Genomic DNA, 24,964 nt, shown 5'->3' on the forward strand with positions numbered 1-24,964 from the left:
TTCAGTAAGAAAATAAATGCATTATTGCCAACATTTGTTTTTCTAAATTGCAAGCAGAAAAGGCCCGGGCTGTTGGTCCGTTCGGCCTTCATTTCCAAAGTTACCGTCGCTCAGAAGCAGCAACTATTGTATTCTGGCTTTCATTAAGAAAAAAAAAAGGGTAATACATTTCTCAACTACATTCCGAAGAAGCGCTTTAAAAACGGACGAGTGAATGAGAGTCGTTGTGCACACAGCACATCTTAGGTTTGGATTTGGCGCTTGGATGCTGCGAGGGGGGTCTGTGAGGGAATTATTTCGGGGGGAGGGTAAGAGAGTCATTCCCCCCTCCTCTTTCTCATTCTCCTTTAAGTCTATTGTTGCGAGTCTTGTGCTTACACTGCCCGGAGCTACTATCAGTACTAAAATGCTCGGAGCGGCTTTGCGCTGTAACCGGAGAGTCGCTAATTGAGAACCCTGGACCTTCTGGCTTCCTCCCGGACGAGCCATTAGTGAAGAGATACCGAGCAGAGCGGTGCACAGACTCCGCATCTGCTGCGTCGCTGCAGTCGATGTCGTTTTTTTAAATTATTTACGTCCCAAGTCCTGCAGCAGGGGTGAAAAACAGAAAGCCTACACGATCAACACCTTTCAGCGGAGCCGCGGAAGACAAGCGAGAATCCCGGAGAAGGGCAGGAGGAAATGTTGTTCGGGGATTTGTTGTTTGTAATGGATTTTGCTATGTTTTTTTGCTGGGGCTTTTGACTCCTGAATTTGCGTGTTTTGTAAGCTGTTGTGTTTTTTTTTTTTTGCTTCAACCTACAAGGAATCGGTTGTTTTTTTTATTATTTCGGTCTGGAGAAAACACAGCCAGGACGCTGGACTTGTTTCGGACTTTGCACTCAGTACCAGGGTGTCAGTGCCTCCGGGGACTCGCAATTTCAGAAGCTAAACCGTAGTGTTTGGGGATAAATCCGTGCAGCTCTTTTCTCCCGGAGGAGGAACACTTGAGTACCCGAAGCTCGGGTGAGGCCGCAGAACTCGGGACCCAAGTCCTAAATGGGGATCCATCTCCCCGATGTCTTGGAATTGTGATTTATCGAATTATTGACTCATCGGTTCGCGGATACGCCAACAACCCAAGATACCGAGGCAAGGTAATTACAAATCTTAAACCATTCCCACCTTTCCGTGAAACATGAGCTCTGAAACAAAATTAGGACTTTATTTCGTGATGAGGGATGTTTATTACAGGGCTTTGAGCGAGGTGCCTCTTCGCTGTGTTTTTAATTCTCGTTTTTGAGAATGACGACTGTGTGTGCGCTCGCAAGTAAGCGTCTCCCCGACCAGTTACGCAGCCCGTGGGGGCTCTAGTTGTGTTGCAGAAGGGCTGGTGTTTAATTATAGGTTTCCTCGGCAGTTTGGAGCGAAGTCTCAAGTGCTCCGGCTAATTTTGGAGTTTCAACCAAATTCCACAGACCGGTGACACCGCAGCTGCAGTCTCTCTAGACTCCGGTGCTTACCGACCTCTCTGGACATCTCTGCCTCTCTGTCTCGTCAGATGTTTCTAAAAACAGAAGTGAGGTGGGAAAAAAAGTCGTTTTCCCTAGACGGGTGCGTGTCCCGTAGTTGGATGAATCAATCACTCGAGCTGTATGAAACAAACGTTGCGCGCGTCCTTTCTATGTCCAAGAGCAATACGCTGTAAAAATGAAAACGAATACCTGAGTTGATTTGAAAAAAATAAATTAATAGGACGAGTTAAATTGAAATGAACACCCAACAAGGTAGTCGGTATGAGGCCAGTTCTAAACTCGCCAGCCGGCGTGACTTAAAAAGGCAGTGGACTCGGTATCCAGTGTTTGCGCAGTAGTTAAAATTTAACCAAAGATACAAGTTGGAAAGGAACAGAGCTAAAAGGACCCCTGCCTTTGATTTACGGTGGATGCAGAGTCACCGAGGGGGGGGGCTGCTAAATTTAGCCTGGGCTAGTAGTACAAAACTGTGTGTTACCTTGACCATCGAGTCACGTACTGTAGAGCTGGGCTCCGGTCGCTTGCGTTTTTCTCTCTTGTAGCTCCGAGACACGTGAAGTGTGGACTCACCATTTTTTTTACCATTGGTTTACTTCAGCTGCCTTGGCACGCCTAAAAATTATTTTTTTAAAAAAAGAATAAACCTTTGTTGAGTTTCCGGTATTTTTTATTACTGCGAGCTAGGTCTCGGTTAGCGTACGTGCGAATGTGAGCGTAACGCGATGGGTTGAAGTGTTGAAATACAATATCCCGATATCAGGGCCATAGACGATGAGACATCCTGAAAGGCATTGAATGAAATGATGCGAAAGTGACACGAATTCTGATTCTAAGCCATTGTTTTTTCCCCAAAAAAAGTCGCATAATTTTATCGAAACACGCGATGGCCAAGTAGCTGGAACAAGTCACACCGGACGCTTCTGCGCTAATCGCCGGGGTCTGCCCTCGCACTTTTAACGCTGTTTACTTGGTACTCCTTGGATTAAAAAAAAAAGAAAGAATCCCATCCCCATCTTTCCAAGCCCGTGTCGCCGTGGCAACGGCTCTCGGGCTCCCCTCCGAGCCCTCGGCTGGTGCCAGGGAGCGACAGTCAACTGCACTTTCTGCGCGCTGTGATGGGAGGGCGGGGCGGGACAGACGTGAGACAGATGGCAGTTGCGACAAGTGAACCGAGCCTGGTTGTGTTCCCTTGATAAGATCGGAAAGGCGCTGGCCGTGGCCTTCTCCCGGCTGTCCCGAAGGGTCTGTCCGCTGTGAACTGTACAAAGCACTCTTGAGGCGAAAGTGTTCTTCGGCGGTGTTGAAGGGCATTTTTTTCCCATGCAACACCCGACACGACTTGCAGTTAGCAAAATGCGAGAGAAAGCATAGATATCGGAATAAATGAGCGTTAATCTGTGTTTTTTCCCCCCTGTGATTCGTGATTTTAGAGGTGTGTGGTTACATTATTTATATAGTATATAAGTCCTAAGTGCACAGTAACGAGAATATGCTGCCAAAGATGATCGGCCGTACGCCACAATGCACGGACTGTCTCTCACAGTGTTTTCTTTCATTAAACATCAACAGTGTGCAGTCTGTTTGGTGCTGGGGTGTGTTTTAGGTGAGAAACTTAGTTTAGAAACTTACAGTTTCTCTGGAGAAATGGCCATTAGGAGCAGCTCTTTCCTGGAGCATGTTTGGAGTGAATTTCTTACACAGGAAAATACTCCAGAAAAGACTTGTTTTCTCCATAGTGGCTGATCATAAGTGAAACTAAATGTCGCAGAACGTCAGTCAGCTGTCCTGTCTCTGGCTGCCTGCATATAACAGGGCAGTTTTATTCATGAGAGCTTTTCAAGAAGCCACAGGCTCAATCGGGGGGCTGCCGTAAGCGGAGGCAGAGAGGAGACCGGAAGGGTGCCGGTATCTTTCTCGCGGAAACGCAGTGATCTCAACCATCACAATTGCGAGACCTACTTCTGTGCTTTCAGAAATACTGCTTGAAAGGAGCCATTGTCTGCTGTTTGCAGGTATGGCCTCATGGTCAGGGAATCACAAGGACAAATTCAGCACAATCAGAAGTGTTTAAGCTGAAGCATTATCCTTGTAAGATGAAGCATTATCCTTGAAGAGCCTGGCATTGCTTAGACCATTCCAGCACATCTTTCCTTACTCATAAACAGCACATTGTAGTTGTTACATCTTGAGTAATTTATGATCTCCTGCAATACAGAAAAATATGTAATTGTGACCTGGGAGAGTCGGGGTATTTGTGGTCAAATACAACTGTGCGTGAAGTCTTTGTTTATAAATGCCTGCTTTTAAAAAAAAAACAAAATAATAAATCTGTTTTGTGTTAAAGCATGCCTAAAATGTTTCCCTTGCACTCTTGCCAAGACAAACGTGGAAATCGGATGTTCGGATTTTGAAGCCCGTTTATAATTAACGCGATTATTGTTTTTGCTTCAGGTTTCAGGCCGTGGGGGTGCGAACTGAGCCTGCCGATGTCAGGAAACAGCATCTAACGCCAATTGAGGGCTGCAAGACTAACCCCCCCGACTTCCTCCCGCCACCTTTATATAGAAGACATTCTGACAACAGCTCAGCAAGATGAGCCCCTTCTCCCGGCTGTGCTTTGTCCTCTTCGGGATGTGGGAAGCCGTGCTGGCTAAGCCGCTGGCTCTGGAAGACAGTCGGATGAACGGTAGGCTGCCCTCGACTGCCGCGGTATCACAAGGCCGGTGAAGGGGGGCTGGGGTCCGGCGTGGCCTGTCCTCCTGGTTCAGGGCTGGACCAGCTGGGTGCTGTACAATTCTGGTCATCACTCTCAGTCAGAGTCGGACCTGAGCTCTCCGATGACCTAACTGCATCAGTTATGAACTGGATTAGCTGTCTTGATTGAAGCAGTCAAAAGTCTTCCACAGAACTGTTCAGCTGCATAGCTACTGTTTAGTTTTTAGTAAAGGAACAAGTAAAGGTTTATTCCCTGCTGGAAAAGCGTAGAAAAGAAACAAAATGTTTCAGCTGTGGAGCTTTCTTTGGGTGTGTGAGTCTCTAGTAACCTGTAGACTGAGGCGTGGGCTGTCTGTCTAACACCAGGAGTAAGGATCACGGCTCTGGGAGATCACTAACAAGATTTTGTGAATAACCACGTCACCAAGATGCCTTGCCAGTCAGTTCTGAATGGATGAGGGATATACAGTCTGTGCTGGCTGTGAGCATAGGCAGTTCTCTCAGCAGCTGGAGGGACCTGTCCTGGCAGGGTCACCTGTCGAGTATTGCCCCTGCTGCACTCTCGGCAAAAAGGCAGGCTTGCCAATACCCTTTTAAAAAGGCGTTTCAGAGAAACCTCAATTCCCTCGGACACTTGGGCGGAGCGGTGGCTCTGTGGCTCAGGATCTGCTCCTGTGGCTGGCAGGTTACTGGTTCGAATCCCGTGGCCGGCAGAGGAATCCCACTCCGTCGGGCCCCCTGAGCAAGGGCCTTAACCCTAGCTGCTCCAGGGGCGCTGTACAATGGCTGACCCTGTGCTCTGACCCCAAACTTCTCTGCCTGTCTGTGTGTCTCATGGAGAGCAAGCTGGGGTATGCGAAAAGATTAATTCCTAATGCAAGAAATTGTATATGGCCAATAAAGTGATCTTATCTGATGTAGCTCTCATCTAAAGCAGTGACGGATAGCTCTTTAAAGTTCTGTTCACCGAGCTCAGGGAAAAGTAAGGTGTCTTTCTTGCTTTTAGGGAACCAAGTTATGCTAAGTTACAGAACAGCCACTGAAGTGAAAAACTACAGCCAAAAAATCACCACGCGGTGTTCAGGTGGCGAGGCGATTACTCATGTGTGTTCCGTTGTAAAGCGACAGACTCAGTTAATGGGTTTCGAGGTCTCGGGGCCGTTGGCAAACGAAACGGGCTTTTGTTGTCTGGATTCTGGAAGCGGTCCGTGCGGTCTTTCCCGTTCTCAAACAGCGTTTACAGCGCATGGTAGTGGGGTGGGCTCTAAACAAAGTAGTGGTGTACGCTTTTTGGAATAAAAAAAAATCTCTGCCTGTGTTTAGCACTGTTAACGGAGTTTCTCAATCCCCGCCAAAGAGCCCCAGGCACGGAAGTATAGATTTGTCTGGCCTGTTGCCAGTGCTGGATGGGATGAGTGCTGATACTGTACGAGCTGCCTGTTTGAGTATTTCAGCTGTGGCTGGAGCTTTAGACAGCTGGGGTATCTTTACATTTATTATTTTCTCAATCCAACCTGATGCTCAACTAAGGTGTTCCTCTACTGCAACAATGTAGCTTCAGTTGAAGCATGCACTCAATAGAAGGTGCATTCTTTTTTTGCTAAAAACGCTGTACCTGAGAATGGTGATGTCAAATGGTGAGGGCTCAGCTTCGTGACTTGCATGAAGCAGAGACTCCACACGGGAGCCGACAGATGCTGCCCAGCGTGGGTCCTGAAACGATCTGTTCCTCCTGAATTTCTGGTCTGGATTCTTCTTCCACCTGAGCCTGCAAGTTGACTCCAGGAATGGGAGCTGAAAGGGAGAACAATGCTCTATTGAGCACCTGCCAGGAGAAATTAAAGCAATTTAATAACGGTCATAATTCTCCAGCAAAGCTACCAGGAAAGTTCTGTTCCAGAGGGAGAGGGAGGAGGGTTGGTGCAGTTATGAGAAGAATTGTTTTCCCCTGGGATGACATCCAGGAAACTTACATTTTACATGATTTTCCTTGCCGCACACTTTGAAACATTGCCCAGCAGGGGGGAAACCCTGTTTTCAATCAATTGAGGAATGGTTAAATTAATGAATAATCTTCAGCTCTTGCTTAACACTCGCCAAAAAGTTCAATTATTTTTAGTCTTCCTCTAGGCCTCCCTTTTCTCGCTTCATTAATTTCAGTGATGTCTTCAAAAAGTAGTTTGCCTTGTGCTCTTGACTGGTTGATGTTCTTTTGGTGTCTTGTCAGATATAGAACGTGAGAGTTTTATTGAAGAAAAAATCCCAGATGATCTAATCTGTCAATTTGATATTTTAAGTCTTCTGGTTTCTTAAGGGGAGATGGCCTGAAATACAGAAGCAGTCCAACCCTGATAGCATCTGTTTTTTGTAAGATAGGGAAACAGACTTTAAAATGTACTAAAACAAAGCAGCAAAATAATTTCAGAGCCAGTAGTTTTTATTGACATGCTCTTTTAATGAATTCCTCAGCCCTCCAACATCACTTGTGCCTCTTCCGATTGGGCTGATATAGCGTCGAATATGCTGAAATACATCTTTCGCTGTGTTTCAACTTGCCCATTTTCATGCATCCTGAACAAGTCGGGGGTTTTATTTTTCCTGCAAGAAAGCCCTTTGCCAGTTTGCCCATCAGGGTCTGTAGTGTGACTGAGCACTTAGTCTCCTCATCACTGGCCACCCCCATCCCCCAGGTCACAGGCGGGTCAGAGTCCAGTCTGGGGGCTGACAAGTTCATTAGAGCATTTACGTGCAGCAGTCAGGGTTGGTTGGGGGAAGCAGGGAGGAGTGCTTCTTCTGCACTTTGGGTGGCTGACAAAGTTGTCACGCAGGGAGGGGCAGGAGTTCATTTCTAATGTATCACACCTCCCTTCCACAGACCACCCCAGGGAAGCCAGAGAGCTCCCTGTTTAATTACTGTTTATACAGCACCTTGAGCAGTTCCTCTCGACACCTTGGAAGATGGTGACACAAGTGGGGAGTTTAGTGTGATATGATGAAGCGTCAGCTGTCAGCTTTAAACACAAAACAAGAAAACAAATGAGGGTGTTCACTTTGTATTCTTCTCTGGCTGCTGCTCTGCTGTCTTTAAATTAACTTGTCCAAGTCAAGACAGAATGGCGAAGGTAACCCGAACGGTCTACAATTAAAAAAAAACACAGGAAGTATTTTTTTAGGAAAATGCTCTTTCTTTTTTTCTGGGAGCGAGGTGTAAAAACATTTCTCCTGTAAAAACAACTCTTCGTGATGTCCCAGTTGTTTTTTTTCTTGCTGCCTAAAATAAGACTTTTGCCAAACTTGCCAAATCTGTGGGAACAGAAGGTCTAAGCAAGTTTTCGGATCCCTCTTTTTCAGAGCCCAGGCCCTCTCGGCCTGTTCTGCAGCCGGGCTTCCCAGGAAACAGCACAGTTGTGGCCGGGAGCGATGTGGAGCTGCACTGCCGGGTCTCCGGGACCGCCAGGGCGCGGATCCAGTGGTTCAGGCCTGTGGAGAGGGATGGGAGTGTCTCTGTCCCTGGCGGCCCCCCCTACCTCAGGGCTCTGACGGTAAATCTCTCCTTCCCGCACGACAATTTCTGTTCAGTTCTTAAAATTCGAAAAAGGTAAAGAGAACAGCCTTCCCAAATGAGCTGAGAATCCACTACGTTTTCGAGTGAGGCCTTCCTCAGGAAAAGCACATCTGGCTCCCCAACCTATCCGATACAGGGTCATGGATGAAAACGATCCTCGCTACCCAATCAACCAATTAACCAACCAGGTTGTGAGTTAATCAGTCGTGCTGTAAATACGCGCCAGGTACCCAATAAAGATATAAGCATAAGAAATATAAAAGTGGGTACAAGTAAACTAATGTGCCCACAACACTCAACGATGTGGGAAAGGAATTCAGTTATCGCGGCACGTTAATGTGTCATGTCATGTGTTGCGACATTAATTCGGGCCCCGCGTGCTCTCGGCCTGCTCAAGAAGTCGTTGCTTTCCCGCGCAGCCGAACCGCCTGAACGTCTCCAAGGGCAGCAGCCTGCGCCTGGCCAACGTCAGCCTCGCCGACGCCGGGGAGTACGTGTGTGTGGCAGAGAGCTCCGCCGGCCGGGACCGGCGGTCCGCCTGGCTCACCGTGCTGACAGGTACCACCTTGACCGCGCTCCCGCCATTCTCCCTGCACCGCTGCTGACTGCTGTGGTGCAGCACTGGCAGGAGGTTTGCAGACCTTATTTTATTTGAATGTGAACAGATGAAGAGGCCTATTTTGTATCTGTGGCCCTACATTCGTTTGCATTCCAGATTCAGCTAAATCTTTCCACACCAGAAACGCCTTTCTCTTTTTTCTCTAATCTCAAAAATGTTTAAGATTTAAATGTGCGACAAAGGGAAAATTAATACAGGACAGGGATGCAGTTATTTTTTTCTCTTCTTTCCCAGAACGGCCACCTCAGACACCTGTTCTCTCTGCAAGTGTGCCCTCAATGTCCAACAGCGTCTCATCAGGTAAGATTCAAATGGTGGACACCGAGCAGCAATAAAATAAGCTTTTTGTTCGCAGCATATTTTGTAGCTTAAAGTCTGGGAACAAATTCTGAGGCCTTAACAGCTTGAGTTTTACACTCATCGTGCCATCTGGATATTGTCACTAGGCAACGCAGAATAATTTTCAAATCTTTCTCCCTTTTTGTTATGAAGCCCTAGCTCCTGTCACGCTATGACATGTTCATTACACTCATTGTCAACTTGTCAGGCTAGTTGTGTAGCTCCCTCTCAATCCCACAATACCTTGAGGAGGACAAACAAGGGGGAGGGAGGGTCTCCGTTGCCACGGCGACCAATGTTCATGTTCCAGATGAAAAGAACAGAGTTGAAAGGTCATGCTTGGGAAAACACAAGTAGGCCCCCCTTTTCACTGAGGGACGGGGGTTTGATTACAAGATGACAGTGAGAGAGAGTCCTGGGCTTTCATTTTTTTTTGTGTGTGTGTTTTATCCAGGAATTTCCAAAGACGAAACAACAGAGCAGTTCTTCCTGGAGCCTGGCGAGGTGCTCAAGCTGACCTGCGACGCCAACCGCACAGGTGGCATCCACTGGTTCAAGGGGGACATGCGGATTCACCATGGAGACCGCATCCAGATTCAGGCCAACGCCATGGAGATCTCCGAGGTGACGTACGAGGACTCGGGCCCGTACTTGTGCGTGACGCGCGGCACGAGGGAGGTTCTGCGCAACTTTACCATCACCGTCGTGGGTAAGAGAATAATCCCGAGTCCCACTGAGCAGGCTTTCTGTGTCTTCCACTTGCGTACTCTCTTTCAACCGGTAGTCGCTCCTCATGCCCTGCATCTTGGGAATAATGAGATGACTAGGCAAATCTTCAGATGTATCTAATTAAATGTTTTGTTTCTGTCATTCATCGCAAGTATTGATAGTAATCTAAAATGTTAGGGGGTGGTTTCATGAACTTCAAAAATATTTGAAAAGATGGAAAGAGGGAATATATTCTACACTGAGTGGATGGAATTCTGCATGTAAAACAAATGCACACACCAGGTAGGGTTGGTTGCAGGATGAGCAGATGCTGACTCAAGAGATTAATTTTCACAATTCCTATTCATTTACTTAACTAATTATCTCTTTCAGACTCGCTGGAGTCAGGTGATGATGATGAAGACAATGGCTTGGAAGACACAATGGCAGATGTGGATGAAGAACAGACATATTACACCAGAGGTGGGCTGAATGTCCGTTACTGCAACAGCAGCCTTTTTTATCTATAGGGTGCCTGGCGTGTGCTCAGTGAATTGTGGCTCTCGCACATCCCACTAGAGAGGGTCGATAATCGCTTTGCAGAAAAGCTGAAGGTAGGAGAGGTGTGGGGACTGGTTGCAATAAGACTGAGGCCACAACTGAGAGCAGTTGAGGGTGTTGTTAGGAAGGTCTTTAGCCCCTTCCTAATAACACAAGAGGAGAGAAGGTCAATTATCTTGTTTAGCTGCTAGTCGCTCAATGATCCAAGAGTCCGATCCAAGAATCCATCAAGGTTTTTGACATTGGATCCCAGTAGCCTGGTTTTGCACTTCCACATTCCTGTGTGTACAGACATGCCTCCTGTTTTCTGTCCTTGAGTGCTCGTAAACTTGATGTCCACTAGTGTCCTCCAGCACCTTGTCAGCTTTGTTACTGTTTCTCCCTTCCTCGGATGAGGAAAGTAATGCCACAGTCCGACCCATACCCGGTCGTGTGTTCGATGTTTGAAAATAAAACACTCCTGCCGGCACATGGCATTTTTCTTGAGTCTTCCATCATTTCTTGTGCTTATAATTAGTTATTTCAAGGGATAGAAAAAATATTGAATAGAGTAGCCCACCAGCTTGAACACGTGTGAGGGTGACTTGTTTTGCGTGAGTTGTTGTTTTGTTGTTCAAAGGTGCCCAGGATGTGCACTCCCTTAGTACTATTAAGTTGGCCTTAGTGATAATGTGGTTGAATGAAGCAGAACAGCAGAACGGCTGTTGAAGCCTAGTCTGCAGTTCTTTGTGTTGTACTTAACTAGTCATGATAACCTTGCCTCTCCCTGGCAGAGGTGAGGAATGAGAGGAGGGGAAGTGTGACTCTTAGTCAAAAGGAGGGATTCATGTCTTCCGTTCTCAAACACTACCTCCCTTCAAGGGCTGATTGCTGTTTGTACAAGGTCACTGAAGCAGAGCTAGACCATGAGTGAGGGAGAATTTCTGCTTTGTCTTTGAAGAATATGCAAGTAACAGCCACTTAATATGAGCCACTGGCAGAGGGCAGGGGGAGTATAGGAATTTAGCATAGCTGACAGAAAATCCTGTGCTTAGTGGCTGCAGCAGTATTGCTTCCCTATTACCTGTGTGGTTTTCAGGAGCGCAATTTGTAAATAATATGTCCTGTAAAGGACATAACAGCAACTGTAACAACAGGGCCTGGATGCCGCCTTTCAGTGCAGCTCTTTGCTGAGTATCGCGTTAATTAAACTCCTTGACCATCCCCTTCCAGGACCTTACTGGACCCACACGCAGCGGATGGAGAAGAAGCTGTACGCTGTTCCTGCTGGAAACACCGTCAAGTTCCGCTGCCCAGCCATGGGAAGCCCTCTGCCCACCATCCGCTGGCTGAAGAATGGGCGGGAGTTCAGAGGAGAGCACCGCATCGGGGGCATCAAGGTACAGGGGGTTGTCTCGCTTCTGCCTTCGGGGGGGCACAGGGTCCACAGCTGGCCTCGGCAGCCTCCACAGGCGGGATCGTGGCCAGTGGCCTGGAATAGTGCTAGGCCCAAAAAAGCCGTTCAGAAACCATCAAACTGCCTTGCGACAAACCATATTTCAAAGAGAGAGACAAAGGTTCTTTTGAAGGGTGTTCGTCGAATAAAAACTACCATGGGCAGATTTGTAGAATTATGAAGTAGAGGAATTCAAATCCTTCATGGTCATCGTCACTCCAGATACCAGATACGAGATGGCGTTGGTTCTTTAAAAGCAAGAAGATCTGATTTTGTGCCCTGTCTTCCTGTGCCAGCTGCGCCATCAGCACTGGAGCCTGGTGATGGAGAGCGTCGTGCCTTCGGATCGAGGGAACTACACCTGTGTGGTGGAGAACATCTATGGCTCCATCAGCCATAGCTACCTCCTGGATGTACTGGGTAAGGGCCGCGGTCCTCATTCCTCCTCCTGTCCAGGCGGTGAAGAGAGTCTCTTCTCCAGGCAGGGCTGTGGTCTGTGTGTAACTAGACCAGTGTGGCAGTTTTGTCCCTGACTCCAGGTCATTGTTAGTCTCCTCACCCGTATACCTGTATTCCTAAGGTTTACCCCCTCTTTACCCAATCCCTCAGCTTCTTCCACTGACGTCCGTCTTCTGTCATCCAGCTCACTCATGCAAACCTAACTATAATCAAACCATGCAAACCTCAACTCATCTTGCCATCTTACAAGAGGTCGTTGTCTTCTTCTTTTAGACGGTTTTGACCTTGATCATGGGTAGGTGTCATGGGAGCAGTTCCAGGTTTCTGGATTTGCTTCCAGTCTCAGGGTGTCTGTTTATGCCTCGAGAGTTTGCATGTTATCTCTGTACCTGTGTGGGTTTTAGCTAGGTGCTCCTGTGTCCCCATATCCCATGACCCTGCAGGTTAGGCATGATGGTAATCAGGCCTCATAGCTGACCATTTAAAATTGCTCCCTGCTCAGGGGTCCTGTGAGCAAGGGGAAGAAGCTCTTGATTCTGTGCCATCTTCTTCCTAGGCTGAGCAGGATCAGTATTTCCTTGGTCTATAGACAATTTATTCTCACTGTGTTGTCTGTCCAGTTCATTTCTATTTTGAGTGCACTGTGTACAAAATTAATATAAAGTTGCATTTGTTAATTGTTGACTTGCTTTTATTCTGATCCTAACTTGAGCAAATCTATTACCAGTGAATGAGTCTGAAGGGCTTTTGTGACCTGTTTAAACAGTGTCTGTTTTGCTCTTTGCTAAGTGCTTGCTTGACAAAACATAAAAACGCACAGCAATTTTCTTGTAAAAACAAAGAAAATTGGATACCTTGTTTAGCGTTTGTCAGCAGTCTCTAAAAAGGTTGGAGGAAAAACAGTTCTGACTCCCAGCTGTGATTAATAGCATTAGCTTAAGAAATCCCATCACCTGAAAATCTGTTTAGAAGCAGGTAAACAGACAAATCTAATATCCAAAAACAAAGGGCAGCAGACCATTAACAACCAATCTTGCCTCCTGTTAGCCTCTTAATTCAGTGTTGAATGTTTTAAGAAAAATCGCTTGAAAGGGCCAGTACAGTTATCACACTGAGGCAGGGGTGGGAGAGATCTGGAATGCCCCCAAGCTTGAGATGTCTGAAGATATTGTTACTTGAGCAAGGACAGACAGGGCAAGAAATACTGGTGCAGGGGAGACGTGACCCAGGCAGCAGTGTGTGTCAGCTGTGACCGGATACTGCGAAGCGCCAAACAGACAGTCTGCTACCCTACCTGACCTGTGACGGACCCGAGTCCGGTATGGGGTCAGCTACTATCCTCCAAGCATGTGGGGGGATAGAGCGTCTTTATACACGTACACATGCTTCCAAAAGCTTCAGAGCACTTTAATAGTGGCCCAGCTACACACTCCCCTAATGGAACCAATTAGCAATTGTTTGCCCTGGTTGGGAAGTGGCGCTTATCTTCTGTGCCTTTGCTATCTGATCAGATTAGTCGCTGTAATTAACATGGTTCTTTTTATAGTTCCGTGGCAATTACTTAAGGAATGAAACTCTGCTGCCAACTGTGTTGCCTGCTTATTTGTGAAAGGAATAAACAGGCTGGTCGTTGGCTGGGTGTCTGTATTGCCTGTGTGCAGGGCTCCACCGTAATACAAGCACTAACACAAGAGCGAAGCACAACACAGTGCTATTCAATTCAGCGAGCTTCATTGGCATGACTGAGGAATTACAGTGTTGCCAAAGCACATGCTGTCAGCACAAGGTTTATGTACAAGGAACATAAGTATCTTACTGCTGTGCTGCTTATTTGAACGTGGCTTTGGCCATGAGATGAGTACTGCAGCCGTCTCTCTCTTGCTGCTGTTTCCTGCAGTGCCGTGCCAACGACACGTTGACGGGTCTAGACCTCTTTGTGCAGCCCTGATGGTTACCCTCTCCCCTCTTTTCCTTCCCAGAGCGGTCCCCCCACAGGCCCATCCTCCAGGCTGGCCTGCCCGCGAACACCACAGCCGTGGTGGGCAGCGACGTGCAGTTCTTCTGCAAGGTGTACAGCGATGCTCAGCCGCACATCCAGTGGCTCAAGCACATCGAGAAGAACGGCAGCCGATACGGCCTGGACGGGGTTCCCTACGTGCAGGTCTTGAAGGTACGAGAGCACTTTTCTTCGGGGGGGGGGGCTTGGTTTCATTGACATTTGGGGGCCGAGTTTAACCTCTCATGACTGGATGAAGTGCCCATTATAATGCCAGTGCACACACACTGCTTACAGTGACCTTGATCTGGTGCAGCGTGGACAGCTCACTGGGGATGAACTCATTCATATGTGTATTGGGTTTGAGGCAGAAATCAAAGCTGCAATGAGGATGCAATTTCCTTTCTCATTCTAATGCCAGGTGGAAAAACGCATTTCTGATGAAAATGTGTTGCATTCTTTTTTTCTGGCCGTTTTCACTAACGCACAAAGGGTTTGGAATTATTATTCATTTGGGATTTTTTTTCCCCCCCTTGATCCTTGCAGACCGGCAGCCTTAACATGTCTGAGGTGGAGGTCCTGTATCTGCCGAACGTCACTATGGAAGATGCCGGGGAATACACCTGCCTGGCTGGGAACTCCATCGGCTTCTCCTTCCAGTCTGCCTGGCTCACCGTCCTGCCAGGTAAGCTCCTTCACATCCCACCTGGCGAGGAAGGAGAAGAGGGTTGGCATCCCGCAGCGCTTCCCAAGCTCAGATTCCCTTCCGAAATCCAGTGACAAAGGAAAAGAGAAGGAGGAGCCTGAGACTTATTATTTATTATTTATTTATTATTATTTTGCATGCTTGTTCATCGAATGCCCCCTTAAGCCGCAGAAGAATCACCATGAAAATGTTGGTTTGTGATGAGAACAGGCCCATTCCAACAGCTCAGTTTCCATTCAGGTTGAATTGAGAGTTGACTCCGGCCTGCAGCTAATTCACCAGGAGGTAGCCCAGCTGCAACAGGCAGACCAAACAGAAGTAAGTGGTTAGACCTTGTGGAAGGCTTCAGCTGAATATGGTTCAATTGGTTGTTTCTTTTTGCAGAGGAAGAGATCCTGGAGGAAGTGGATTTACTGGAGACCAAGTACACGGACATCATAGTCTACGCCTCGGGCTCCCTGGCTCTGGTGATGGCCGTCGTGATCGTGGTGCTGTGCCGCATGCAGTCCAGCTCCGGGGTGGAGCCCTTCGACGTCCTGCCCGTGCAGAAACTGTCCAAGTTCCCCCTGCGCAGACAGGTAAGGAGTTACGCCCTGCCGTAGAAGCGTACGTGCAGGACCACAGTATACGGAGGTCAGGAAATAAGGTGGCTCCCAACTGGTATTGCTCTCTGCCCAGGGAAATATGATCAGCTGTGTGCTGTAGGCATGTACCCAACGTCCTTCACATGTGGACACTACCTGCGTCTCGCAGCCAGGGAGTCACCCATGAGCAAGGCAGGCTTGGAGCTGAGGAGTGGACACTAATCCCTTTGCTGTTCAGCCAGAAAGTCCTAAAACACTTCCGGTCCGAGGCTGTTGCTGTTCTCTCTTGAGCCTTCGCTAGAGGTAGTGCGGTTAATAGCAGTCTTAACGGGCCGAAGAAAAGGAATTTTGAAAACCTGCATGCTGGGAATTCTGTGGGGTCTGGCCACACACTAACCCCAATGCCGTGTGTGTGTTTCCGTCCAGTATTCCGTGGAGTCCAACTCCTCGGGCAAATCCAGCGCCTCTCTGATGCGGGTGGCTCGACTCTCCTCTAGCTGCACTCCAATGCTGGCTGGAGTCATGGAGTTTGAACTGCCCCTCGACCCCCACTGGGAGTTCCCGCGGGAGAAGTGAGTCTGCTTGTTTTTGGTTGTTTTCAGCTCAGTAATGCCCTCCTCGCCTCCTAGTTTCCCTTGACTCTGAATCCACGGGTCCCTAACGCTGCTTTCCCTGTCTCCCGTTCTCTTTCTTGCTAGTCTGACCCTGGGAAAGCCGCTGGGGGAGGGCTGCTTTGGGCAGGTGGTGAGAGCTGAGGCTTATGGGATAAGCAAGGAGAGCCCGGACCAGGTCGCCACGGTAGCAGTCAAGATGCTCAAGGGTACGGTTCGCATGTCAATTCAATTCAATTTATTTTTATATAGCGCCTTTCACAACGAGGTTCACAACAAGTTTGCCCCCAAGGCGCATGTGTCACATTCTGTGTCTTGTAAGAATTGTACTTAAAATTTAGTGCAGTATTTGCAAAATAAGAAAAACATGGTAATTCCACGCTGGATTATCCAAAGGGAAATATACAGGCTGGGGTGCAACACCTCAGTGTCCTGGTGTGATTCCCACTCTGGTCCTCAACTGTCCAGAATCCAGCAAGCTTTCCATGTCTCCTTAAGGTATAAACAGTTTTATCTCTTGTCCACAACCTGTGGATGTGGAAGCTGTGGATGATTTAAAGCAATGTAGAAAACCGGCTCAAATTCGGACCCCAAGCAATGGAGCTGGGGAGCTCAGGATGATAAGGGGGCTAGAGGTCAGTTCATTTCTGTTGTTGTTAAGCAGATGATGCCACGGACAAAGACCTGGCCGACCTGATCTCGGAAATGGAGATGATGAAAATGATGGACAAGCACAAGAACATCATCAATCTGCTGGGGGTCTGTACGCAGGATGGTGAGTTTGCTTGGTCCCTTTGCCTTGGTTTCAGCTGCTCCAGGTCCTTAACCCAGTCCCTGATCCCTGGGGACTACTTTGCAGTCCAGTGTTAGTCCTGGCTGAGCTTTTTATTACTTAGAACAATCAAACTTTCTTGACCAAACTGTTTACGGTGAGTACATGGAGTGGTGAAGTGACAAAAACATTTAGAAAACAGATCTTTGTTCATTCTCTTCTCAGCATCCATAAATAGCAGTAATTAAATAGGTCTTCCACACTAGAGGTGACTGATTAATGATGTTCGGACACATAGGTAGTGCTACTGTACCGGAAACTCCCAGTCACTGGAGCTCCAGATTGTTAAAGAGGAGAGTCCAAAAGCAAAGACATTGGTGCAGGGTTGATGTTAATTCCTACCCCTCTCCTCTCCTTTTTGAAGACGTTTTTCTAAAAAAGCAATCAAAGTGGATGTGTGTGATTCAGTGAGAGCAGAAGAAGGGCTACACACCGGCTGCACAAATTCAGCTTGTTTGGTAGTTAGCGGCTTGTGGATCCAGGAATCTCATCCAGGCGTTCTCAGCTCCCAACAGCATAGCTGGGCAGCTTGGCCCCCGCTGGCCTCTGGACAGCACCCCTTTTAACAACAGCTTTTAAACACACCTGTGTGGTTTTCACTCATGTCTTCTGCTTCGTGCTTCACTGTTCATTCTGAAGTCTGCTGGGTGTGCCCAGTTGATTTTAAATCTTTGCTCCCCTCAAGTCTTTGTTCAAGACCAAGACACTTCCTTCCAGTCTGTCAGTGGAGGACATGCCCTTTGCTCCTGGAATGTATCTGTTGGCTCTTCTCTGCGCTGATTCCAGAGCAGAATATTCTAAAACGAGCAGAAGTGATGTAAAAGGAATGAAAGCTAGCAAACACAGTGGTCCTCTAGGGCTGGGGCTGAGAGCCGCTTCTTTGTCCTGTGACCCCTGACCCCTGTCCAGTGTAGTTACGCCGGCCTCTCCCCCCACAGGCCCGCTGTACGTTCTGGTGGAATACGCCTCGAAGGGCAGCCTGCGCGAGTACCTGCGAGCACGGCGGCCCCCCGGCATGGACTACACCTTCGACGTCACCAAGGTGCCCGAGGAGCAGCTCACCTTCAAAGACCTGCTGTCCTGTGCCTACCAGGTGGCACGCGGGATGGATTACCTGGCCTCCCAACACGTGAGTCCACGGCCGTGTTCCTGTGGGCAGCCCTGGAGCGTATCCCACGCCGCACCACACCAGCTGTCCCCGGCAGCTCGGCTTTGTGACATCACAGAGGGCCTGACACAGACGCTCATCGGCACACGAGAACAGAGCGAAGGACGGGGGGCCATTTGGCCCATCTAGGCCTTCATTTATGTGGGCTGACGCCATGGCCAACAGTGGGGCAACAGTCCTACACATGTCAGCACTCGTGATGCTAGGAGGATGATCCCTGTGTGGCGAGAGGTTTTGTCTGTGTCAGCATGGCCATTAATAGGTGTGGAGCTGAGGCAGGAGGGAGGCCTTCTCTGTGGTTCTCTGCAGCCCACTATGGGCTGAGCTGCCTGAAATGCTTCAGTGCCACAAACCAGTTTAAGTATGAAGTATAAATGAGCTATTATACAGAAGGGGCACCAAAATACACTATATAAAAATCATGCAATCTAACAATTAATCTTCTGTTTTTCTTTCGATTGCCAACCTATATAAAGCCGTCTTGCTAAATATTGCTCAATTTACATACTGCATGTTGACTTAAGTCATATTTCGAACCAGCTTAGTCAACAAAGAGTAATTGTATCATTTGCTACTGTAGCCGTGTTCTTTCACAATGACCCAGGCAAAAGCGATTTCATTTTTTTCCCTTTTAAATGTTCATAAAGCCTTTCTTTTGTGTGCACCTCAGCCAGCGAGCCATGTATTGGTTCTTGTATTTTAAATGTATCCAGTTACTTGTCTACATGTTTGGTCTTGCAAGCCCACGTGCAAAGGAACTGAACTCACAATATTTCATCACACTGGATTGATCAAGGAGTCCCAGCGCATTCTAAAATCCAGCATGCCCAAAAGCGTTGTTAACCCGAAACGTCTCTTAACATGGGAAGGAGCAGGGGAGGCTGGTGTTAATCGCTCTTCCTGTGTCTCTGCAGTGCATCCACAGGGACCTGGCCGCCAGGAACGTTCTGGTGACGGAGGACAAAGTCATGAAGATCGCAGACTTTGGCCTGGCAAGGGGCGTGCACCAGATCGACTACTACAAGAAGACCACAAACGTAAGCCCCCCCCCCCCCCCCCCAGACAAGCTGTGTTTTCTGGGGTGTAAACATTGTGACAGATCAGGTGCGGCGCTGTCGGTTCGTAGCTTTAATGGTTTTAAAGACAGACGCTTGATGTGTCTGCCGGTGACTGACGGCGTGCTTGATGGGAGATAATTGGGGGGCGGGATCTGAGGGACCTGTCGTCTTCCATAACGCTGTGTCCGCTCACCCAGCTGTCTCTGCGTTTCAGGGGCGGCTGCCGGTGAAATGGATGGCGCCAGAGGCCCTGTTTGACCGGGTCTACACACACCAGAGCGACGTGTGAGTACAACCAATCGCATCGGAAAATGTGCCAGACTGTCCGCGGACCAGACCAGGCTCTGAGCGCCTCTTCCACCCACACTCCCAGGGCTCCGTTGTGGAAACCAGGCCTAGTCTGGTCGGGGCAGAGGGGAGAACTCAGGTGACCTCATTTGAGGCAGAATGTGATGCAGTATGAAGGGGAGAGAGGCATGAAATTTAGGCATGCAAAAGAGCCCTCATAAATGAAAGTGAACACCGCCCCCAAAAATAGTTAAATTGTCCGATTATCCTCCAGGAAACTTCTGTGCTTGAGGTGCAAATATCCACCTTTTATGTGAGCATCTGCATAAGGCCCCACGTGTCTCGGGTTTTCTCAGTTTTGTGCCTGCTGCTGTGGTTTCCGGCTCCCATCCCTGCACAAGGGTAGCTCACTGCAACATTGCAACACTCCAGTGTTTAGAGCAGGCCGTCTAGCCTGGCTCAGGGCTCAGTGGGCGAGTGGGCGGTCCTCATTTCCACTCTCGCGCCGCCTGCAGGTGGTCGTTCGGGGTGCTGATGTGGGAGATCTTCACTCTCGGCGGGTCGCCTTACCCAGGAATCCCCGTGGAGGAGCTGTTTAAGCTGCTGAAAGAGGGTCACCGAATGGATAAGCCATCCAACTGCACCCACGAACTGTGAGTACGAGAGCACATGTCCGGAGAGAAAAGGCATGAAGCTCACTGCAACAGGGCGCCTTGTCAAAGGACAAACACCATGAGTCACAGTGACTGGAGACTAAAGAAACCAGAAAAGGTTCTGAACCAGCTGGTTTGCGCACCCCAACATTCTCCAGGTTTACTACGCCCTGAAACAGAGCAGACAGATTCCTATTGTTGCAGAACCAATGAGACACATTCCAACCTGCCAGTAACGGATTTTTCCAATAGCTGTCTAAAATTGTGTGGAATTTCCTTATTGGGGGAAAAAAACAAAAATTGCAACACCAGGGTGGCGGGTACAATTTGCAGCCTGCGGCCTCCCGTGTTTTTGCCGCTGGTTTCCTGTCGGCGTGTGCAGGTGGTGACGTCCGTTCTGGTTCCAGGTACATGCTGATGAGGGAGTGCTGGCACGCGGTGCCCACGCAGAGACCCACCTTCAAACAGCTGGTGCAGGACCTGGACCGCATTCTGCTCTCTGTCTCCGATGAGGTGAGCGTTTACCACACAGCCCATTAGTGGAAAGAGCCCATTGTGGGGCGGTCTATTCCTGTACTGGTTTTTCCCTAGCTGCACTGTGTGGCATTGTACACAAGAATAGAGCAGGCAAGCCTCAGCGCTGTGGCCGGAGTTGCTGAGGTTGCGAAACCTGGTGTTATTTCCGCGATACTGTACTAAAACAGGATTCCTCTTTCATCTAGTACCTGGACCTGTCGACACCTTTTGAGCAATACTCTCCGTCGTGTGAAGATGCCTCTAGTACTTGTTCATCGGACAACGACTCCGTTTTTACCCACGATGCCTTGTCCACCGACCCCTGTCTCCTTGGTTACCATGATGTCCACTCCAGGATAAGGACCTGAAAGCTGTTTGTTTGTTTTTTTTTGCTCCAAATGAAATCTGCCATAGCCATTTGGGTATTCTGGGCATTGCGTGAGACGTTTTCTTGAAAAGCGAAACAGAAAGTGACTTCTGGGTTTGCAGGCTCGAAAGCCTTTCCCATCATCGACACAGAGATGCAGCTGTCGAAGTAGCCGCCTTTCATTTACAGGTACTTTTCATATTGAAAGGGCTTTGTTGGCCTGTCTGTTGACTCGCAGTGATGCCAAAGCAAAAACAATTAGCAAGTACACACACGAAGGATGTTTAACACGAAAACGTGATTATTTGAGAGGCTCGCTCTCCTCTGTGATAGAAGAGCATATCCTGGGCTGCTATTCCCAGTTCTGCCATTTACACCATTCCCACAAGTCCAGTAGGATTTGAAGGTGCTGTGATTCTGACTGGCGTGGGATTTCTGGGATTACGTGTTTTATTGTAGGGAAGAATCTAATCCCAGAGTATTTCCTGCGGTGCGTCTGAAAGTACACCTCTGGAGCGAGAGAGAGCATCTCCCTTCGAAACAACACAAACACACACACTTTAAGCCAATATTGCAGGCAACACCTGGAAAACCAGTCTTGAAAGATCAAGGCAGCAGTGTCACCAGAAATAGAATCATGTAGAAGATGAAAAAGAGAAAATCTATTTTGATATAATGAACAGAAGATGATAGCATTGTGAAATATAAATATAGAAATATATATAAGATTATTCTACAATCTGGTATTTAAAAAATCTTAAATCTCAGGATATTATTTTATGTCGCTATAGTGGCAACAAAGTGCCTGCATTTCTAACTCCATGTGAATATATTGAATATTAAAATATTTTTTATGTACATATAAAAAAAGAAAACCTTTTTCCACCTTTTTTATAAATTATTTTTTTGTTGATTACAATGAGAAATGAAGTGTTTTAAGGTTCAGAGATTCAAGTGTAATTTTGATTGTGGATTATAGATTTTTTTCTGTGCATTTAGAAAATGCAATGCATTTACCAGCAGATATTTCGGTGAACTTTTATTAAGAAACATTTTTAATGTAAGATGTATCAAAAGCAATAAAGAACTCAAGCTTTTCAGTGGTACTATATGCAATGCAAGAACAATAGGTGTAGTATCTTGGTGCGGTATTGTCTCAAACTTGCCTTTTAGAAATTCTCAGCTCCACACTGGACACCTTTCAGAGAAAGAAAGCTTGCTATTAGGTACTTTATGAGTTTTTGAATTGATCTAAAAACTCCTGCTTGATTCTGTTTTAAAAATGGAATCCTCCCTTTGTTTTCTGTAATCTTTTACCCTGTACAGTCAGTATTCTAGAGGCAAAGGCCACTGGGACAATGGGTTCTTTGGAACTTCAATGGGCGTGACAGCAAAGCCCAATGATTTAGGCTCTGCCTGCGCTTGTGTGCAAATGAACTGGCCTTATTATGGAAATGACCCCTGCTGCCTCTCATTATTCAGTCAGATCTTTTAATATACAAATGCTAATGCTCTCCTTTTCAGAGCTGTTTAAATTTCTCCAGGGACTGTGGAGTTTCCCCTGCAGGAGATAAGAGTCCCGTGTGTTCCTACAAAAGGAGTATTTGAAATAATTTGCCCAGGTTGATCCATTACTGCCATTTTTATTCTTGGGGTATAAGCAGTTGCAATGTTGATGGGCAAAACCACATGAATTTTAATGTCCAAACCCAAGAGGTGCATGCAATGCAGTATAATGTCTGTCTGCTACACAGAATTTAAATTCTTCTGCACCTTATGCAAGAGCCCTGCCATTAGAATGAGCAGTCCTGATATAAAGGCATAATACAGCTCTTACAAAACAGCTGGCCAGGACACGTCTAGCTGGAAGCTTGGCCTTGGACAACAGGCAGAGCCTGATGCACATGGTAATGCAAACGGCTGTTATCATTCACCAAAGGGAAAGAATGGGAACCGAGTCCCTTTTAACAAGAAATGGGTTTATATAATGGTGACATTACAGCATTGTGTGCAGCAACATTACAGTTCAGCCTCATGTTGTCATGTTGGAGTTACACAAACTCCATTGCAAAAGTGTAGTTATCTGAAGCCACTAAACAAAGGCACAGGCTCCAATTAGCTATGAAATTGACTGAAACAGAATGGTGGGAAAAACAATTAAATATAATCAAGTTGATTAGTCCGGCGATTTGCTCGAAGTGGCTGTTTATTGAATGTGGCCTTCTACAACAGTTAAAGCTGTACTTTTCGGGATTCTGAATCTGGAATTGTGTCCTGTCAGCAGAAATGACCTGGTTGTATTGTATAAGACTGTGCACTCCCAACAGAAGTGTAACAAATCACCATGTTCTTATAACTTTGAGGCTTCTAAATAATCTTGTAAACATATCTAATTTATTTGTTTTTGTTTTGTTTTTTTGTATAAAATCTATAATTTAAAATCTCTGTGGCTGTCTTCTCTTTCTCATTCTCTGTTCTGAACTGAAATAATGAAATCCAATATCCTTTTCAGTACACTGGAGAGCAGTGAAGTGACAATTCAATTAATTCCTGTATCTTTAACAATATCAGAGGGTTGCGGACAAGGGGGGGCCTTTTGTGCCATTGGTTCAGTTGCTAGGTTGCTGCTAGTCCAAGGACTTTATCCAGCTTCACCTTGAAGGACCTTAGGCAAGTATGTTTATGACACATGCTGATTACTGAAAATGTTAAATACTGAACTGACAAGAAGGATAGAAAATCAAATCATTTTGATGATTTAATTACAGGAACTGGATGCTAAGCTGATGGATCCAGACTTTTGATACATCAGCCTTTAGAGTTTTGCTCAGGATTGGCTTCATTACTCTGCTCTCCTCCCCACTGATAGCTGATGTGTGGTGAGCATTCTGGCACACTACAGCACATTGGTGGTGGGGTCCCTATGCTTTGAGTGGAGTGTCCAGAAAAGCACTATACAGTTTCTTACATTAACTTGCTCTTCATGAGGGTCAGAGTGTAGGGTCAGCCACTGTACAGCACCCCTGGAGCAGTTGGGGTTAAGGCCTTGCTCAGGGGCCCATTGGAATAGGATTCCTCTGCCAGCTGTGGGATTTGAGCCAGCAACCTTCCAGCCACAGGCACAGATCCTTAGCCACAGAGCCACCGCTCCACCCTGAATTCATGTCTGTTTTAGGTGGTTCACGTTTCTTAAATTGGTTTTAATTCGCTGTCACCCCTCCCTGTTCCAGTGCAGGTCACTTGCTCATTAGCCGGATTTTAAAAGCTTGGTGAAATCCAAATCTGCTTTATTTTGAAATGGCACGCTATCATATCATTGAAATGAAACAGCCATTTGAAATCCTGGCTGCTGCGGAGCAGAGCCCAGTGTCCTGGAACGCAATCAGAACCGATCAGAAGCGGCAGTCTGATCTCGTCAGGCCTCCCCTCTCACTCCTCTGGGCCACTTTGATCTGGCACAGACAGGGGAGCCAAAGGGCTCTGATTAGTTATCAGTGGGTTTTTCTGCCGTCTCCTGGAGCTCTTGCCTACAAAGCAATGATTGCAAAGACTGCCACATTGCTGTCCCACATACATCTGTGCAAACAGAAGCCTTATCTTTAATCTGGGGGTGTTAAAATTTCCTAGTTAGAAGCACATAGAAGCAATCAGTGCCAGCCCATTCACTGGCTCACGATCTGACCACAACATTTGATAGCTGACTCTTTACTTGGCAACTGTGTCCAGCAGAGAGGATGAGATAAGGAGAGACCTCCTGACCAGGACATTTGTGACTTCACACACACCCATCTGTTTTAAACAGAGTTGTGATAATGCGAATGTGACCCAACACCAAGCACAGAACAGAGCAGCCACATTCGAGGAGCAGCTGGTACACGATAGCTTATCTTAAGAGGAAACCAGCAGGGCCTGGGACTGATAATGTTACATCAGGTCTTCTCTCAATTTTGCAGATACTGAAAAGTTAATTCATCTGTTCATCTGTTGTTTCGCTTCAATCTGTTAAAGAGTATGAAGTAGGGCAGAAAGATTAAATTGTTTTTCATTTCATTTTGCCTGGCCTATTAACACTCTCCTGTGTGGTCTGCCTTCAAGCTCGTTAATTAAATTACAACTTCTCCAGAATAGTGCTGCCAGGATTCTCACCAGAGCAAGGAAGCCAGGCCATATTACCCCTATTCTAGCACAGCTGCAGTGGCTCCCCATCCACCAGAGAGTGTATTTCAAAGTACTGTTCCTGGTCTTCGAGGCTCTAAAAGGCAAAGGTCCC

At 47.3% G+C, this 24,964-nt stretch overlaps 1 protein-coding gene across 1 annotated transcript; it reads left to right on the forward strand.

Moving 5' to 3' along the window:
* Positions 1-311: 311 nt before the first annotated feature.
* Positions 312-23,139, forward strand: fgfr4 (fibroblast growth factor receptor 4). The gene is made up of 21 exons (XM_069195307.1): positions 312-1,136; positions 3,966-4,200; positions 7,581-7,771; positions 8,214-8,352; positions 8,648-8,713; positions 9,207-9,461; positions 9,854-9,943; positions 11,234-11,400; positions 11,753-11,876; positions 13,895-14,085; positions 14,458-14,596; positions 15,002-15,195; positions 15,628-15,773; positions 15,900-16,021; positions 16,477-16,587; positions 17,583-17,773; positions 18,727-18,849; positions 19,085-19,155; positions 19,674-19,811; positions 20,219-20,324; positions 20,534-23,139. Exons 2-21 carry the CDS (start codon positions 4,107-4,109, stop codon positions 20,693-20,695), a joined length of 2,820 nt encoding a protein of 939 aa, XP_069051408.1. The 5' UTR covers positions 312-1,136; positions 3,966-4,106; the 3' UTR covers positions 20,696-23,139.
* The last annotated feature ends 1,825 nt before the right edge of the window (positions 23,140-24,964 follow it).

The sequence above is a fragment of the Lepisosteus oculatus genome, chromosome 11, assembly GCF_040954835.1.
Source record: "Lepisosteus oculatus isolate fLepOcu1 chromosome 11, fLepOcu1.hap2, whole genome shotgun sequence".
NCBI classification, from domain to species: domain Eukaryota; kingdom Metazoa; phylum Chordata; class Actinopteri; order Semionotiformes; family Lepisosteidae; genus Lepisosteus; species Lepisosteus oculatus.

Excerpts from the sequence above, each read along its gene's own strand:
- fgfr4 (XM_069195307.1), top strand. The coding sequence starts at position 4,107 with ATGAGCCCCTTCTCCCGGCTGTGCTTTGTCCTCTTCGGGATGTGGGAA. Across the intron at positions 7,772-8,213 it reads CCTACCTCAGGGCTCTGACG|CCGAACCGCCTGAACGTCTC; the intron begins GTAAATCTCTCC and ends TTTCCCGCGCAG. Across the intron at positions 19,156-19,673 it reads TACACACACCAGAGCGACGT|GTGGTCGTTCGGGGTGCTGA; the intron begins GTGAGTACAACC and ends CGCCGCCTGCAG.